Raw genomic sequence first — 17,874 nt, forward strand, 5'->3', positions numbered from 1 at the left:
CGGCAAAGACTTGCCACCAGCAGTTTGAGCAAACCTTGATCTTAGTCAACCTTTAAAAAGTATCTTCACTATTCTCCCCTGCTGTGTTAGGAAGGGAACCCCAGGATCTTATGCACCCCAGGTGAGCACTCTATCAACTAGCTAAATCCCCAACTCTCACTGCAATGTAAGTAGCATTTCTGTTAGGAACAAAGGGAATATTTTCCATTGGCTTTTGTCTGCTGAGGATACTTCAACTGGATAATGGCCTAAAGAAAATTATTTAAGCTTCCTGGGTCTCAGTTTTCTTGCCTGTACATAGGAATAAAGTAATAAATGGGATTGTTGTATGATTAAATGGAATCTATGCACAACGCTCGTTACAGTGCTCAGATAGAACAGGCATTCAATAAGTTACATGGTGGCTGGCAATCAGAGCAGCAGGCAGGGCAGATTAGATTGAGGAAGCAGCAGTCACCTCCATGTCTTCTGTCACATGCAGCCTTGTTACATCGCTGCCAGTCAGTGAAATGCAGTGAGTCTGCCTTGTCTTAGGATAGTATCAGACCTCCCACACTGGAGCCCAGGCACCCGGGACTGGTGGAACTGGACATGGAGAGCACATGCAGGTTCGTTTCTAATCTCACCTTTAGACTGAACCAGCGTGGTAAGGTTGGCATAACAGGAAAGAAACACAAGCACAGAAGAGTCCAGATGAACATTTCTTTATTCCATCATGCTCCTGAACTCCCAGCTAGCTTGCATGATTCCAGACACTCCTAGAGGGATTCCAGACACTCATTTTTCTGAAGGGAACAAGGGCAAGACTTTCTGAGTAGAGGAGATCAACAACATTGAAAATGCAGCTTCCTCTGTCAAGACCAAGCCCATCATCAATTTGGGTTTCACAAAAAGCCCAGAAGAGATTTGGTTCCTGAAGGGAACGTGCGTTGCTAATGAAGGTCTTTGGAGATTTGGGTGCCATGTCTTGCAGCAACCCTGACTACTGATGCATAGAGGCTATAAGGTGGCTTTGAGTAATTTGCCCAAAGCTACTCAGTGTTTTTCGATCTGTATAAATCCTGGCTCCTCCTTTCATATCAGCTCCCCATGGCTTTTTCTCTCTTGCTGCTTCTCAGGCTCATGTTTCCTCTTCTTTTGTGTTCTTTACACTCAGCAGTTAGTATTAGTCTTCACCCTCTGAGATGAGGGAAACCTGAGGGAAACCTGTCCCCTTCCTGGGGCCACAGACTGTCTACAGGGCGGAGATGTGGCAGAAAGAGCTCACACTAGATTGGCTGGGCAGTTGCAGTTTGGAGAGATGGCAGTGGAGCTATCCTCCAAACTTTTCCAAACCCCATCTTGCTGCACAGATAGTGAAGGGCCATCCCAGGGCAAAGGTAGCCACCGCTGTCCCAGTTATGGAGTCATCAGGATGATGTGTGGATAACAGCTGGAGAGAGGTGCCTGCATTTTCTGCACGGCCTAAGCGGAGTGGATGAGGGCTCTTCTGAAGGGCGTCCTACAGTGAGGTCCCGAGGACAGATGGCATAGGCTGTGTCTCATGGCCAGTGGCTGAAGCATTAAAATATTTGTGGTGTCTGAGCCAGGCAACGGCATAGAGGCAGTGATGGACCCACAGCCAGAGCTAAGCTGGAAGAGATTTAAAAACAAAACAAAACCCAAAAAAGCAGGCAAGGCTGAGACAACCTGACTGCAGAGCCCTGGCTTGATGTCATCCTGCAGTCTTCCCAGCCATGATGTTTGCCCAGCCAGGGAAGCAGTCTGTAGTTCCCAGCCTATGGCTGAAACCGTTTCCAGAGAACTGCCCACAGTGATTCCTCACTTCTACTCCTTGGCCGCACAGTGTGGGGGGCCTGGCTCTGCCACGTAACCTGGGGAGCAGAGGCAGCGATAGGACCCCTCTGTGTTCTCACAGTGACCGTGTGCACAGAGCGCTGCAGGCCCGTTCAAGTCCTCACACTCGTTCACATCTGTAGAAGCCAAAAGAAGAGCTGTAGGGCGCTCTCTGTGCCTCCAGCCCCCTACTCCCTTACCCTGGATATGCCACCCAAAGGCTGCCTCGCCTCTCCAAACCACACAACTTAAGGGCAAAAACCAAGAAGCAGTGGTCTCTTAGCATGCCCAGGACCGGGCCTCTTTATCCCTGTTTCTCTTCTGTTGGGACCATCCATCGAAGGACCTTCCCAGGGAGCATTAAACCCTCCTTTGATGCCTCCGCAATCACCAGCTTGACACATGCCCACTAGGGGGCAGCAGCGTACTTCCCAGCTTCCCTAAACTCGGTCCATTGATAGGGCTCATTCTCAAAGCTCCAAACTTACCCACACAGGCCATATGGGCTGCATCCAGTTGAAAGCCTTCAAAGCAGTCACAAGTGTAGCCCTCCTGCACACGCACACAGCGGCCATTCTCACAGCCATTCAGGATGCCACATTCCTCAGCCTGAAGTCCTTCAAAAGAGGCCAGTGGTTCTAAGAGAGGGTCAGAAGGAACAATACTGAGGCCTGTGTTTAGACCCGTCTCTCACTAGGACCTACACCCTCCACTACAAAGGTTTTCATTGTTGAGTGCCAAGGGTGGGGTGTGCTGGTTGTATTGGTTGGTGGACTTTTTTTTTTTTTTTTTTTTTTTTTAGATTTATTTATGTATACAGTATTCTGCCTGCATGAATGCCAGCACACCAGAAGAGGGCGCCAGATTCCACCGTAGATGGTTGTGAGCCACCACGTGCTTGCTGGGAATTGAACTCAGGACCTCTGGAAGAGCAGCCAGTGCTTTTTAACCGCTGAGCCATCTCTCCAGCCCCTGTGTTGGTGGATCTGAACAGGGACAGGAAGACACTGAGACTAAAAGCCATACTCTCCTGAAGGTGTAGAGTGACAGCCACAAGTCAATCTAAAGCCAAGCCTTTCGGAGTTATGTCTTGACTGACCATGACCAGTCAGTGTCTTCCCCCTTCCCTGTCTTCAGCCCACCAGCAATATAACTGGCAGGCTGATGGAGGGGACGAAGGGAATAGAGTGCCTAACTCTTCTCCAATTTTGCTACTCATACCTGAATGGCTGGCCACATAACGGGGTTCAAGTTCAGACGGCTGCAAAGGAGGTTCAAGGACTGGCGTGTTATCTCCCAGCTGACTGGCCATGTTGGAGAAGGGAGGCTCGGGAACAGTGTCCTCTGGGCCCAGGTAGTTGTAGAAAGGGGCCCCATCTGGGCCATAGAGATTGTAGGGCAGATCGTCTGGACCAGGGCCATACTCATAGCCTGGCCGGAAGTGGATCCCTGCTTCCCGCTCTGCCTCAATCCGAGCCACGTTGCACAGTTGAGCATAGACTTCTGTTGGGGAGGAAGGAGAAAGGGAGCTGGACTTTAGCTCCAGCCAGCTAAAGCTTGGTGAGCTGGTTCATCGGGCTCTTCACCCAAGAAGAGAACATGTGGGGATTCCTGACCATGCTTGTCCTGAACGACTGGGGTGGAGGATGAAGCCCCTGCTCAAACTGCTCTCCTCCTCCTTCCAAGTTGACAGTACCCCCTTCCCAGAGCTATGCCCGGACCTGCAGGCACCCTCTTACCAGAGCTCTTAGGGGGGCACAAAGCACACTGCTGGCTCCATGCCTCGCCATCCTGGCAGCAGCATTCTGTATAGGTAGTATGGTGCCCGCGCAAAGGTTGGCTGCATATGTCATTGGTGACTTTTTTCCAGCAGATGTCCATGTGGATGTCATGGTCAGGGAAGTCCTCTGGTGGCACAGACCCCAGAAGAATGAGTCCCAGGCCAGGCCTGTGCCCGCTATGGTCCACGCCCCCATCTCCTCACCTGTGCTGCTGGTACTGTTCACACAGCGTTGCCCACTAAGGTCGAGGATGAGGGGGGGACTGCAGAAACAGAGGAAGGAGCCGTCTGTGTTCATGCACTCTCCATTCTCACAGGCCAAGTCCTGGCATTCATTGTGATCTGTGGCGTCAGGAAAAGGTGGAACAGGGTCACAGTGGCCTTTTGACAGACAATGCTCACAGATGGATTTGCCTAGGGAGGCCGGTGAAGGTGCCCATACTCGAAGGGCTCTCTCTAGAGACAATATCTGACAGCATAGAGCTCCCCTCACCTCAGACCCGCCTGCTGCAGTGGGCGTCTTTCCCAGGAAGGGGGACTCCCAGCAAGAGTGGGATTGGGGGTTAGCAGGCCCATGTGAGTCCTCACCCTGGCACTTCCTGCTGGCGGCGTCGTAGTGGTAGCCAGGATTGCACAGGCAAATGTAGCCAGGCACTGTGTTGAGGCAGCGGCCATTCTGGCAGAGAGCAGGTCCGAACAGGACGCACTCATCGGCATCTGAAGGGGGGCAGAGTGAGGCAGGAGAAAGAAGGGAAACAGAGTCAGACGCTCTACCTCCAGCTCTTGGAGTGAGTTGGGCAAGTTGCTTAGGTTCTTCTTGACTCAGTTTCTCCTCTAAAATACTACCTAGCCTCTTGTAATGAGGATTAAGAAATGCTAATACCCATAAAGTTCTTGGTACATAGTTCTTAAGAAAACTACTCAAGAAAAACACTCAAGAAAAACTACTTCGGGGGCTGGGGTGTTCAGTGGTACAGTGTCTGCCTTGTACGCATAAAGCTATTGGTTCTGTTCCCAGCAACACACACACACACACACACACACACACACACACACACACACACACACACTTTCTGTTTGCATTATTTCCTCAGGACTAGCCTTTGGAATAAGGCACGCACCAAGGAGCCCAGTGCCGGAAGCTCTCCACTGAGACTATTAGTTCCCTAACGTTTCTGCTTTGTTGGGTGAAACCAGAGAGATAGCTACTGCCCTCACCTGTGTGGCAGTGCAACACTCTCAACCTGTCCCTGTGTCCAGTATGGAGGAGGTGAGGTTAAATACCAGAGTGCACCCTCTAGACTTGAGGGCACAAGGGAAACTGAGCTCAGGGGTCATGGGAACACTCCAGGAGGATCTTAGTTAAAACTTCCCTGCTAAAAATATCAGGGATAGAAAAGCCCTAGAGCCCAAAAGACAGAAACTACCTGTAAGCCAGGGCTGGGTGTAGACCTTCTGGGACATCATAGAGGATTAGGCCAGGCTTTACTCGGGCAAGTGGAGTCTGAGGATGATTACCTGTGTACATGGTTTGTCCAAATGTCCAGGCTCCTTCCACAGGGATGTAGCCTTGACCACTGGGGCAGAGCTCACCAAATTCAACTGTGGAGGAAGGCATCCCAAGCTCAGAGAGGGAATGTTAGTCTCCCCACCTCCACTGTTTAAAGGTCTAGTTATATAATAGAGGCTGGCCCGGAACTTTGCTATGTGGCTCAGATTTGCCTCCAACTCAGGATCTTTCTGTTTCAGCTTCCTGAGCACCAGAGTTACAGCCATGTGTCACCGCCCCTGGCTCCTTTCTCCATAAGTGCCACACAGCAAACTGCCCCTGAGAGTGTTTGTAGCCCTTGAGGCCTTACCTGAGTCCTCGGATGGGCAAGGGTCACAGGCTTTTCCCCATCTGGCACCCTGAGTGCAGCAGCATTCAGCCTGGGTGGAGTTCTGGCCCAGGATGCTAGAGCACGGAGGACCACCCCCGTGCTCAGAGTAGCATTCCATGCGGGTGAGGCCTGGAGCCGGGTCCCCTGTTGGGACCTCTGGGATCCTCTGAGCTGTGGGTGACAGAAGCCCCCATCACTGCCCGTTCAAGACCCCCTGAGGCATCACTGCCATCAAGTTGATCTGTTAAATAGAATGTCTGTATAGAACCTTATGGTGTACATTATCTCATGTCGTACCCTTAGCATCACTAGGCGAGGCTACTGTTATTCCCCTACTACAAGAAAACTGCACCTAAGAAGTTACAATTAAGAAGTTATTAAGGGGTGAAATGGGGCTCTGATGCCCAAGCCCCTGATGTTTCTAGTGTACTATTTTCTCACAACCCCCATGGGTAGTACCCATCCTGACATACCATCTGAGCATCCTTCTGGTCCCTTCCGTTTCTCAGGGACCCCAAACCCATCTCCCCTCCATTTTCTCTTACAAAGTTCCCCTTGATCTTTTACAAGTCATTGAAGCCAGCTGAGTTCTGGTCCAGCCTGGGATAAAATGGCAATGGAGAGGGTCTAGCTTAGCCCAGCTTCAAGGCTTCCTTCATCCAAAAGACCCATCCAAGGATTGGTTGAATTCAGAGTCTTTAATAAACTCAATCTGAGGTCCCTGGGGGCTACTGTAAGTGCCCCATAGCACCCTGAATTTCTCTAGGTCATCCTAGACCTTCAGTGGAAATGTTGTCTGGCAGACGCTGGCATGTGTGGTACTCAGAGTCCTGTCCCCTCCATAATCCATTCCTAACCCATACCCCCAACACCGGCCCAATGAACCCCACTCATGGCAGGAGCTAGATCAGCGGACGGTGTTTGTGAGGCAGAATCCTTGTGGAAAGTGACAGGAAAGGAAGAAGGCTGAGTCTCCCAATCTCACCTCCAGCCACCCGAGGACGGCAGTGTCCTTCTTGTGCGTCATACTCCTCGAGGTCACTGGCGCACAGGCACAGGAAGGAGCCTTCCACGTTCTCACAGAGTGCAGCCCCACACACTGCCAACATGAGCTCACACTCATTCACGTCTGCCAGGCACAAGGACAGAGTAGTGTCCAGAGAAGAGGTATCGAACGCACCCTGCCCCCGATTCCAGCCCGGCTAGGCAGGTTCTTACCCCACCCCCAGCCCCAAGAGAACTGTACTTGGAAGAAGCAAAAATGGATTTGAATTAGCAGAGAGGGGGACCAGTGGGCAGAGGGGGCGGGAGGGAAAAGAGGGGAAGAGTTGCTGAAAATGGTTATAAGAGTGAGCAAAGAGGACAGTTCCCTCCTCTGGGCATCTCTTGAGCCCCCAAGTTCTCCAGGGAAGTGAGTGGGGCAGGAGGTCTCTTCCCTTTTGTTTGTTTGTTTGTTTTTCGAGACAGGGTTTCTCTGTGTAGCTTTGCGCCTTTCCCGGAACTCGCTTTGTAGACCAGGCTGGCCTCGAACTCACAGAGATCCACCTGCCTCTGCCTCCCGAGTGCTGGGATTAAAGGCGTGCGCCACCACTGCTCGAGGTCTCTTCCCTTTTGTGCTCGCCCCTTCTGGGGCAGGATTGACATTCTCCTACCAGCCCAGCAGCAATGCTAGCTGGAGGGGAATCCTCTTTCCCTTGCCCACCCTTTGGGGTCCTGTCATGGAGCCATGTAAACATGAATGTTTTGGGAGAGGGTACCATGTCCTTTCAAGAAAGACAAAAATTGGTAGAAATGAGAAGGGCCCAAGGGCCTTTCCTAGCCCAGACCTTGGGTAGCCCGCAGGCTTCTCACCAACACATTCCCAGCCTGAGGGTGAGGTCTCGAAGCCCTGGTCACACAGGCAACGGAAGGAACCGTCTGTATTATCACAGAAGCCGTGGCTCCCACACAGAGTGTCGTTGGCACATTCGTCTATGTCTGTGGGATAATGGAGACTAGGGTAGAGGAGGGTATGCATGCTCTCTCTGTTTGCTGGGAGTACTTATTTATCTGGTCTATTAACACCAAGATTTGCAAACAAACAACCCCTGGACCCAGCACAAGAAAGCTATAACTGTAACATTCCTCTTAATTTCTTTGTAAGCTTCTCTGTATGGAAACTACACAAATTCCAAACAACTGCTCAAACAGTATCCTCGGGAGAAATTGTTTCTAGTTCAATGCAAGGAAAACCAGATGTCCACAGCTTTCCTTGGCCCTCCCTCCTCTCCCTCCCTGTTCCTACTCACCAATGCAGTCTCCAGTCGGGGCCATGTAGAAGCCAGGCTGGCAGCCCAGGACACAGCGGTAGGAACCAGGGCTGTTCTTACACCTCCAGGCTCCACACACTGGGTCTTCCTCATCCTCACACTCATCAATATCTGTCCCCAGAGCAGATGTGTGGCTAGGTTACTGTTCTCACCCCACCTTGCTGACATTACAAGCTCAATATCCCACAACTTTTGAGGTCCTTGGTCCGTTTCAAATTATTATGCTCATCTCACTCCCAGCAGATTAATTCAGGATAGTTTCCCCAACCCAGTGCGGCTGAGCACTTAGGAAGAGCACTACAGCCCATTGGGGAAGCTCTGAGCACCCAGCCTCCTCCCTTCTGATCCCCAGCAGAGCACCCTGCCATTTTCACCACAGTGGGGTTCAAGGAGCTTTCTTCAACATTTATCTCCCGTATTCAATTTCAAGATCATCTATAACCATTGGTCCTACCAAAAGACATTGAGCATAGCCATTGTTGAATATCTGCTGAATGTATTTGGCTTTTAAAACTACATTGTGTCCTCTGCTGGCACAAAGACTATGATTGTCTTTATTATGCCAGCCTTGGGTCATCAGAATCTCAATAAATGCATTGAACTTTGGATCCTGTAGAAAATGCTGTATTTCCTAGGAAGCTGTGTTCCATGTTCCAGGGAGCTAAGGACCACACAGGGACAGAGGTGGACAGAGGTGAGGCAGGGTCCCATCCGATCCCTAGAGTCCTTACCCACACACTCTCCACTGTCTGGGGAGGGCTGGAAGCCAGGCTCACACAGACAGTTGAAGGAGCCCTCTGTGTTGACACAATGCCCTCGCAGACATGGGTCTGAGGCTGCACACTCATCAACATCTAGGACAGAGACAGCAGTTAGCCAATGCAGCCATGGCTGTCTTTAGAGCTTGTTAGAGCCCTGAGCTGCTTCCTTTGGACCTCGAGGAACCCGTACGAGAGTCAAGGAGAAGCTCAGGGGAGGAAAATGGAGGACTGTCCAGGCCATGCTGTGGGGAGGCTTTAGGGCTGGGGCTCTGTTAGCAGAAGGGTGACACTAAGACTGGAGAGCATGCGTGTCTGCCACATCACAGGGACGTCCCCCTATAGACCCTGAGTCCTTCCTTACAACCCTGGATCTTTCACATCTCCCCAGCCTTCCCATTTTCTCCTCCGTGGGTAGGCTGTGAGCGAACTATTCACTTCAGTAATGGCATTCAGGTGGGATTCTAGACACAGCCTCTAATACCCATGCTGGCGGACCTTAGACATGGCCACACTGATGTCTTACCCTGGCATCTGGTGCCCCCCTCAGCACTGACAAAGCCAGGTGCACAGAGGCAGAAGAAGGACCCCTGGCTGTTCAGGCACTCGCCATGAGGAGCACAGTGTTCCTCCTCCCCAGCACACTCGTCCATGTCTGCCGGGACAAAGAGGAGAAGTGGGTCTCTCTAGGGGTGTCCTCACCTCTGCAGATACTCACTGTGCCCATCCTTCTTGATGGGGAGACTTGGGGTACTCACCCTCACACATGGTGCCATTGGCCAGCTGGAAGCCCTGGGGACAGAGGCATCGGTAGGAACCTTCTGTGTTCTTGCACTCGCCTCCAAGGCAGCTGTTCTGGGGACCTTCACACTCGTCCACATCTGTGGGGCCACACAGGGGAGGAGGCAGCTGGTGGTGGCACCTTCCAAGGACAGGCTCAAGGGAAATATCTCTAGAGGCCCTACCACCTGCCTGAGGGGAGGGGATCTGTGATGAGGGGAAGGGGCTTGCAATGTTCATCTCTATTCCCGGAGAAGCTAAGGAAAGAGCCATGGGAGAGGATGACAACAGATGTTTCCATTTGACCCGGCTCTGGTTGGGCTTCCTCACGCCGATAGTCCTGGCCTAGGGTAACCAAAGCCTCCATCCCCTGTCTTGACTGAGAAGCAATGGGAGTTAAACCAAAGAAACAGATACCAGGAACCTGAGAAGGTAACAGAAACTCTCTTTTGCTTGATTGTGAGTTGGTTTTGAGATAGGATCTCCTGTAGTTAACACTGGTCTGGCCTCTAACTTGCTAGATAGCCAAAGATGACCTTGAACTCCTGATTCTCCTGTTTCTATCTCCTATGTGCATCACACCTGGCCTGCCCCTCCCCGTTTCCCCCCTCCCCCCTCCTTCTGTAGCCTGGCTGGCCTTGGACTTTTCATCTTCCTGACAAGGCTTCCCAAGTGTTGGGATTATAGGCATTATCAACACTATTGCAAAGCACAGCGGACACTCTAGAGCCGTGGTTCTCAACCTTCCTAATGCTGTGACCCTTTAATACAGTCCTGCAGGTTGTGATGACCCCAACCATAAAATTATTTTCATTGCTACTTCATAACTGTCATTTTGCTACTGTTATGAATCATAACATAAGTATCTGTTTTCTGATGGTCTTACGTGGTTCCTGTGAAAGGGTCCTTTGACCCCCCCCCCCCAGTTGAGAACCACTGCTCTAGAATCTTGTCGTGACAGAGAGTCTCAAGGGTCTAGGCCAAGGCCCAAGAAACCCCATGGGTCTCTTGTCCCTTGTTGCTGCTGGGACCCTGTGGCCTGTGCACCAGCGCCTTCACGGCAGTGAGACCCGGGTTTCTTTCTAGCCATTTTCCTGACTGCTTTCGGGGAGAAGGTAGGAATAGGTGTCCCCCAGCCCACTATCCTAGGTTTAAGGGGGAGCTCGGTTAGTCTACGGTGTCCCGTCTGTGTTCTCCTCCCAGGGAGGGAGGGGTCTCTTACCTTCACAGGTGTTGCCCAGGGGACTGGGCCGGTAGCCTTTATCACAGCCCTTGCACGAGAAGGAGCCCACAGTGTTGGTGCAGACTCCTGTGGGGCAGACTCCAGGGAAGGCACATTCATCCAGGTCTAGGCAGACAGAGGACTGTGGCCACGGACCCAGGAGGGCAGTCCCGCCCGCCCCTGAAGCCTTCCCTCCTATCACCTCCTGCCAATCTCTGAGTTTGAAGACTACTCTGGGCCTCTAGACAAGGGCAAACCCTGGCCATATTCTATGACATACAACCCCACCCTTCCTTCCTAGAAAGCTCCATGGGTAACCCTACCCCCAGATTACCTCTTTTGAGATAGGGTGTCATATAGCTCAGGCTGGCCTCAAACTCACTATGTAGCTGAGACTGGCCTCGAACTCCTGATCTCCGTTTCTACCCCCCAGTGCTGGGGTTATAGGTGTGCACCGTTATATGTAGCTTTAGCCTCTCTCTAGTCTGACCATCTGTCTCATCTCTGAATTTGGAAGTTATGACAGTAGGAGCTGTCTTGGGGTCAAGTCCCCCAAAGTTCCCTCTGACCTCATCTGGAGACCCCGGGATCAACCCAAGGCTAGAAGACCGAGAGATATTCTTTAAGAGGGAGGAAGGCTTATACTGTCCCTGTCTGTCTTGTATTACCTTCACAGGCAGTACCATCTTCGTTCACCCAGTACCCACTCTGACAGGCTGAACAGGTGAAGGAGCCCTCAGTGTTGAGGCAGAGGCCCGTGGGGCACGAGGCTCGGCTGGTGCACTCATCCACATCTGAAACAGGCCATTGAGTGCTGTATGGGATTCGGCAGAGCAGACATGCCAGAGACCCATAGGTGGTCAGGGAGGGTCGAAAGGACAGGTTTTGGCAAGAGCAGGGTAGGTCTTGGGCCTGGTGGGCTAATTCAGAAGTGGCTTCAGGGGTTGGCATGCAGAGGGAAAGATGCTACAGGCTGGTCTGCCAGTGTGAGAATGGTGCTACATCTTTGTACCTTGGCAGCCCTTTTTGTCTGGGGTGACCTCATAGCCCGGGTCACAAGAGCATCTAAAGGAGCCTTCCACGTTGATGCAGCTTCCATGGGCACAGATCCCGGGAGTCAGACACTCATTCACATCTGTGGATAAAGTCCAAGATGGGGGCATTGGCCTCCTCTCTTCCTGTACTGCTCCCTCCCTACTCTAGCAAGCCTAGACCATCTCCATTATGAGTCCATGGAAACAGCCTTCAGAGGGACTGTAGGCCAACCTTGGAGAGCTGCAAAGTCATGCTCCTTCATTCCATCTAGGCAAAGCAGGGTCATACCCTTCTGAGTGATCCTCAGCCCCCTCAGCCCCTCAGCTCCTCAGTAATATAGAACACCCTGCCTAGCCCTGGAAAAACAAAGCCACCTAGAACACTAGAAATAAGGTGCCCGAGACCCTTGATTCACTCCATTGTGAGTCTGACTCTCTAGTCTCTTACCTGCTACCAACAAACCATGTTCCACACTCAAAAAAACAGTTTCAGTACATGGGTGGGCAGTGTGGAGAGAGGCCAGGCCATGCTTGGGTGGCTGTGGCTGTCTTAAGGGCCTGGGAACCATCTGCCCTCTCAAAAATCTCAAAGCTCTATTCAAAACATGGCCCCTCCTGGCATCAGAACCTTGGGCCTTTTTCCCTGCGGGGGCTGAGGGAAAGAATACTCCTCTTCCCACTGACACAGAGTTGTTTTGGGAACAAGAAGCACCACTGCTATTTAGCGTGTAGCTTCCTGATGTAGTGAAAGCAGAGGGCCTGGTGGCTGGCTCTCGCCACCATCCAGCCCAAGACCCTGAAGCTTTCCATCCTGGTCCACAGAAGCTTCTGGAACTTTGGGATAGAGCCTCAGAACGGATGTGGCTAAGCAGCAGTGAAGGGCCCCACCCTAGCTGATTCAGAGGGCAGAGTCCCGTAACAGAAGCACACCCACGCCATGCTCAGCATCATCCGAGAATGCAACCGGATGATGGGGACAATACCCTCTAAGCCATTTCTGTCTGCCCACCTCTTCCCCTCTGTGTGAGTGTGCTCAACCAGCCATCCCAAACCCAAATAGCCTCTCAGTGCCTTGGCAATCAGCGCTTACCTACACAGCTCCCACTCTGGCCTATGTAGCCCTCCTCACAGGCCAGACAAGCGTAGGAGCCAGGGGAGTTGACGCATCTCCCATCAGGGCAGGTACCAGGGTGACGGCATTCATTGATATCTACAAAACAACAGTCCCTCCCTTGGTCATCTCCGAGAACCACAACCCATGGGTATTTCATGTCTGCAAATCTTTGACCCTACCCTGTATGGAGAAATAGAATGTCAACTTCCATATAGGTGAACACTAGGAAAACATGAGTTGCCCTGTGTTCCCAACCCCACCTCCCACTCACAATCCTAGAGCAGAGGTAAACGAAAGAATTTAAAAATGGAAAGGCTCCCCAGGTCACTGCAGTAGGCTGTGGGTACTGTTAGCTGTAGGAAGTCAGAGAGCTGCATGTTTCAGCCTGGATTGTTTGGGACAGTCCTTCATACCACCCGTGGTGACATCAGGCAAGGTAGGAAGATTGCATTTGCCAAGAGGAAAGGGCCCAGAGTCTGCCCTACCTGCAGTGTCAGGTACATCCGTGGAAGGTGTTAGATGCTGGGCATTTAGGAGATATGGAATTTACTAATCTTCAAAACATAGCCTATATCTTCATTTTTGGGTCATGGTATGATTTTGCTTCCGGGTCCCTTGTGGTTGGGTGGCACCAAAAGATTAGTGCTAGCCCATGAGGTATGAGTGGATATGACGTAGGTAGCTTGTGAACCAAAGCATTTCACTGCATGCAACTCTTGAGTGTCTTCTTCCTCCCTCCCTCCCTTCCTTCCTTCCTTCCTTCCTTCCTTCCTTCCTTCCTTTCTCTCTTTCTCTCTTTCTCTCTTTCTTTCATGGGGACTGGGCATATTCCAGACCCCGGCTATTCTTTCAGTCTAGTGCCAGAGTAAGGAAGCCTGGATCAGAGTTCTCAACCGATTCTTGGTAGACACCAGACGCCGATGAGATGGACTGTGTCCTCTGTGACTGACTTTGGGGCTTGTTGTCAGTGAAGCAGAACCTAACGCAAGCTGCTCTGCTCCTTCCGGGGGTTTCTTCTTAGAGCAGAGCCCCAGGGAATCGCAGTGTTGTTAAAATGTGAGAAGTCTTTTAGGGAGAAAGAGAGAGAGGTCGGAAGACCAGAGCAGCCTTAGTCTCCACCTGAGCCAGGGAAGCCTTAGTCTCCACCTGAGCCAGGGAAGCCTCTCCTGAATGGGAGAGCACAGAACTGGGCCGTTGGACAAGCTGATCAAGGGAGGCAGAGGAAAATTCTGGATGGAGTGGACTTCATCGGCGGACAACCTGAGACTGTTCCATAGAACTCAACAGTAGCTAAAGTGAAGCCTGTCACCCGTAGAGACTCTTCTGCCTAGTCAAGAGTTGGACTTTCAATCTAAGGTTATGGAATGCCTTGGTAGATTCCAATATTCTGGTTTGTTTGGGGAACCATTTATTGCTGTATTCCCAGCCTGTGGCTAACACACAGCTGGCACTCAACAAATGTTTGCTGACCAAAAGATGAAACAGTGTGCCTAAAATAATACACATTATCCTCTTAGTAAAAGGCTGCTAAGGAGACAGCTAAAGGGATCCAAGGAATGGCCACACAGGGACTAATTTGTGAGTCTGCCAGCCATACTCTGGGAGGATGCCTGGGCATCTTCCCAGGGACCAGTCTCTGTGTGGGGAACGGTGAGGGTACTCACCTGTGTTCCTGGTGAGAGTATGAAGTGGGAGTGGTAGGCGGGAGCCAGAAGTTCAGGGGTCCCTGGGTGAGAGTGGGGGACAGCTAAGGCCATGGCATTGTAAAGGAGAGTCTGCTCTCTGTCCATGGGAACCCAGGGTCCTGGGTATGATGGAAATGTCATTGAGACTGCTGCACAGGCCACTGTCCAGACCTCACAGTCTCTCACCAGAGACTTCAGGTTTCCGTGGACAGAGTAGTTTCTTCGTTGGAGACAGAAGAAAGAGAGAGGGAAATTGACTGGGCTCCTGGGGTGATGGGCAGAGTCTGTGGTTACTGATGGAAACCCAGAGAAGTGTACAAACTACATCATTCTTTCAACAGCCCCAGAGTGTCTGCCCAGGGCCAAGAACTCAGCCTGACCTCCCAGATGAGGTGTCTGTCTAGAATCTTTCCTCCTGATGGGACAGAGCCATCCAGAGTTGGGCATGGTTGTGGGGGAGTCGGGACATGATAGAGAGAGGGTCTTACAGTGTGCTGGAGGTGGTTCTGCGCATCTTGTGTATGTTAGCTGACCAGTCCTCTGAGATGAGTGTGGCAATTCCCATTTGCAAACATGAAACATTAATACAACCCAGACCTGTCTGCTCTGGAGCCTGTGCCCTGAATGCAGACGGTTAGTCTAAACCTGATCTTTTCAATGCTCTGGCATTTCCTGGTTCATTTCCTCCAGTTTTACTTTTCTGTTTAGTAAGTCCTGATGTTAGATGCACAGTACTGTGATGCCTAATGACAGCTGGCACATAGAAGAGACCTATCAAGTACTGTATTCACTCTGCATTCTCCTGTAAATGCCAAGTTGTCTTGTTTCTATTGACCTAATAAGGACAAGGGAGTGGGTTCCAGCTTGGATCATGCCCAGGCCTGAATTTTAGGTGGAAAGGCACTAAGAAGGGAGCCCTGAGTGAAGGTGAGGCACTGGGGGTGAAGACAGTTTGTTCTATATCTATAGCTAAGGTCCCTCTTTGCTTAGTTATCCCAGGACTTTGCTTCCCTGGTAAACGGACTGGGGAAAGGTCTCCCCTTCACAAGGTCCACAAGCTCACTCCTTACTCCAGGACTCTCTGGAACCAGGTAAGACAGGATAATGTCTTACCTGGTTAGTGATAGTGGCAGGTCCGAACCTGTCTACAAGGAGACTAGTTAGCAATGTCCGAGACCATCTTTTAGCTGTACGTGGGAAAGGGGAGATCTATTGAATTCATTCATCAACCAGCATTTGTTGGGTGCCCATGCACAGGTTGTCTAGAGACATGGTCCATCCTCTGGGAGTTTATATATTAACAAGCTTTAGTAAGGAGACTAAAGGGGCCAGAGAGATCAGCTCTTCCTCTGCTATATACAAAGAGAACACATTTTCCAAGGTGGTGAGGCAGAGGTGGATGAAGATGTTCATTCCTGTGGTGTCACATAGATTTGTACTTCCCTGCAACTGGGGGCATACAGGATGCTGATGTATCACCCCAAAGACAGGAGGGCTCAGGGATTCATAGACCAGTGGGAATTGGCTTAGTGTCAAGGGACTCTGTGGAGGGGAGCTAGAGGGTGAGCTGATGGTGCGTCGTGTGGAGGGCAGTGGCTGACCCGTTATTCTCACGCCTTACCTTGGCAGTGTCCTTTTCTGACCATGATGTAGCCCCGATCACATTCACAGTGGTATGAACCCTCCGTGTTGCTGCATTGCCCACCACTGCACACCCCGGGCTGCTCACACTCATCTATGTCTGCAAACACACAGGATGGTCCCGAGTCAAAGCCAGCCCTGGGGAGGGGGTCCTGAGGCATCCTTTCCAGAGGCGACAAACGAGGCTGCTAGGTAAGGAAGCCATGTTCGCTGCAGTAGGATTGATGGAGGGATTCTTAGGTCAGCTGTCAGGCTGGTCAGACCCCCACAGCCCCTTGAGTTCTTTTCTCCCAGGGATAGCTACTTCTAGGGCCCATGGGAGCCCTTGTAACTTTCTCCTCCTGATGTAAGGCCTGGGTTTGGGGTCAGGTATCAGTCCACATAGTATGATCCGAGGGGTTCTGCCTGCTCCAGCACTAGGACAGTAGACACAGGGTCTACTACCACTTGGAGTCTTCTTAAGGATAGACCTTCTTAGAAGGACAGAGAGCATTGCAGGCAGCCAAGGGTCTGTAACGCATGGCTTATATCATCATCCAAAGCACACTGACCCCCTCCTCTGAGAAGCTCTACTGCCAATAAAGGAGAAAAGGGAAGGAGCTCATATGCAGGGCAAACAGGAAAGCTGACAGCTCCCACTCTAGAGCCCGATCTGGGTCAGGCCACTCCCCTGAGTCACACCTTGCTACCTCCAACCCCATTTGCAGTTAGGACCTGGCCCCAGCCCTGCTGTATTCACACATGCTCTCTGGTACAATCTTAGCTATGGCAGATTCCCATGAGTCCAGTCTTCAAATCTCTGTTCACACACATGCCTCTGCTGGGAGTGTCTTTCCCCTCCTGATGACCAGCGGATTCCTATTCCCATTTCACACAGTGGCTCAGTATACCCGCTCTGTCCTGTGACCACTCCCTGGCTCCACCCCCACACCCATCAGGGCCTCATCTTTTCCCCCCTCTAGCTCTGGTTCAGATACTTCACAGAGTCCTTGTACAGACTGAATGAGAGGCAAAGAGCTGAGAGAAGTGTCTGGCTGGCAGGAAACACAGAGGAATTTTGTTTGTTAGCGTCACTCAGGCATCAACCGACCCCTAGAAACCAGGGAGCTTCCACCACAGCCATGCTTCCTATCACTCCAGTTCACAGAGGAGCCTCTGGCAGGCCCGCCACATGCACCCTCCTCGGCTCCCACAGAGATGCTGGCCTTTGGTGTAGGGCAGACCCAGGAACCTTCCAGGCCTCAACTCTCCAGGGAATTCAGAAACAGCTGTCCGAACTCCCGGAAGCTCTACTGCCAACAGCCGAAGAAAAGAGAAGGAACTGGAAGGCAGAGCAAAAAGTGGAAACCTGGTGGAAAAAATGGGGAAGCCAGAAGCACTGCTTAATAAACACATAGTGCAGGTTTGCAGAGAAAAATGGAAATGGAGAAGTGGGTTCCTGGTAGCCACGCAAAGACGAGCCCTGGTGGGGGAAAGCATCCTGGAAAAGGTAAGTAAAGTGCACAATATCTTTGTGACGTAACAAAACCACAACGCATCAAAATAATGCAAATAAAGGGGGCCAGCAATGGCTCAGTGGGCAAGAGTTAGCCACCAAGCACGGAAACCTGAGTTCTATCCCCAGAACCCACATGAAGATGGAGAGAACCAACTCCACATGAACGCTGTCTTCTGACCTCCACATGAACACCCTGACATACATAAAACCAATAAGATGTAATAGAAAACACAAGGGACACCCAAAAAGCCACGAGGAAAAAAACCACAACCACACTTGGGGAAACAAGCAAAAGAGAGGAGTAAGCAGTTCACAGATGAGGTGACCCAAAGGCCAG

General features: G+C 51.4%; 1 protein-coding gene across 3 annotated transcripts in view; it reads right to left on the reverse strand.

Moving 5' to 3' along the window:
• Positions 1–688: 688 nt before the first annotated feature.
• Ltbp2 (latent transforming growth factor beta binding protein 2) overlaps positions 689–17,874 on the reverse strand; it is an 88,255-nt gene continuing 71,069 nt past the window's right edge. For 2 of the 3 annotated variants that reach the window (XM_036206009.1, XM_036206006.1), the window contains 19 exons: positions 16,020–16,139; positions 12,690–12,809; positions 11,578–11,700; positions 11,234–11,359; positions 10,566–10,691; positions 9,322–9,444; positions 9,090–9,218; positions 8,537–8,659; positions 7,785–7,916; positions 7,348–7,473; positions 6,482–6,625; positions 5,476–5,667; positions 5,135–5,218; positions 4,205–4,333; positions 3,821–3,958; positions 3,576–3,743; positions 3,058–3,339; positions 2,325–2,474; positions 689–1,973 (listed from right to left, as the gene is read on the reverse strand). In XM_036206009.1, coding sequence (XP_036061902.1) covers positions 1,828–1,973; positions 2,325–2,474; positions 3,058–3,339; positions 3,576–3,743; positions 3,821–3,958; positions 4,205–4,333; positions 5,135–5,218; positions 5,476–5,667; positions 6,482–6,625; positions 7,348–7,473; positions 7,785–7,916; positions 8,537–8,659; positions 9,090–9,218; positions 9,322–9,444; positions 10,566–10,691; positions 11,234–11,359; positions 11,578–11,700; positions 12,690–12,809; positions 16,020–16,139 — 2,681 coding nt within the window. In that variant the 3' untranslated portion in view covers positions 689–1,827. The remainder of the gene's footprint in view (positions 1,974–2,324; positions 2,475–3,057; positions 3,340–3,575; positions 3,744–3,820; positions 3,959–4,204; positions 4,334–5,134; positions 5,219–5,475; positions 5,668–6,481; positions 6,626–7,347; positions 7,474–7,784; positions 7,917–8,536; positions 8,660–9,089; positions 9,219–9,321; positions 9,445–10,565; positions 10,692–11,233; positions 11,360–11,577; positions 11,701–12,689; positions 12,810–16,019; positions 16,140–17,874) is intronic. The other variant, XM_036206008.1, reaches the window with a different exon arrangement.

The sequence above is a fragment of the Onychomys torridus genome, chromosome 14 (assembly GCF_903995425.1).
Source record: "Onychomys torridus chromosome 14, mOncTor1.1, whole genome shotgun sequence".
In the NCBI taxonomy this organism is placed as follows: Eukaryota; Metazoa; Chordata; class Mammalia; order Rodentia; family Cricetidae; genus Onychomys; species Onychomys torridus.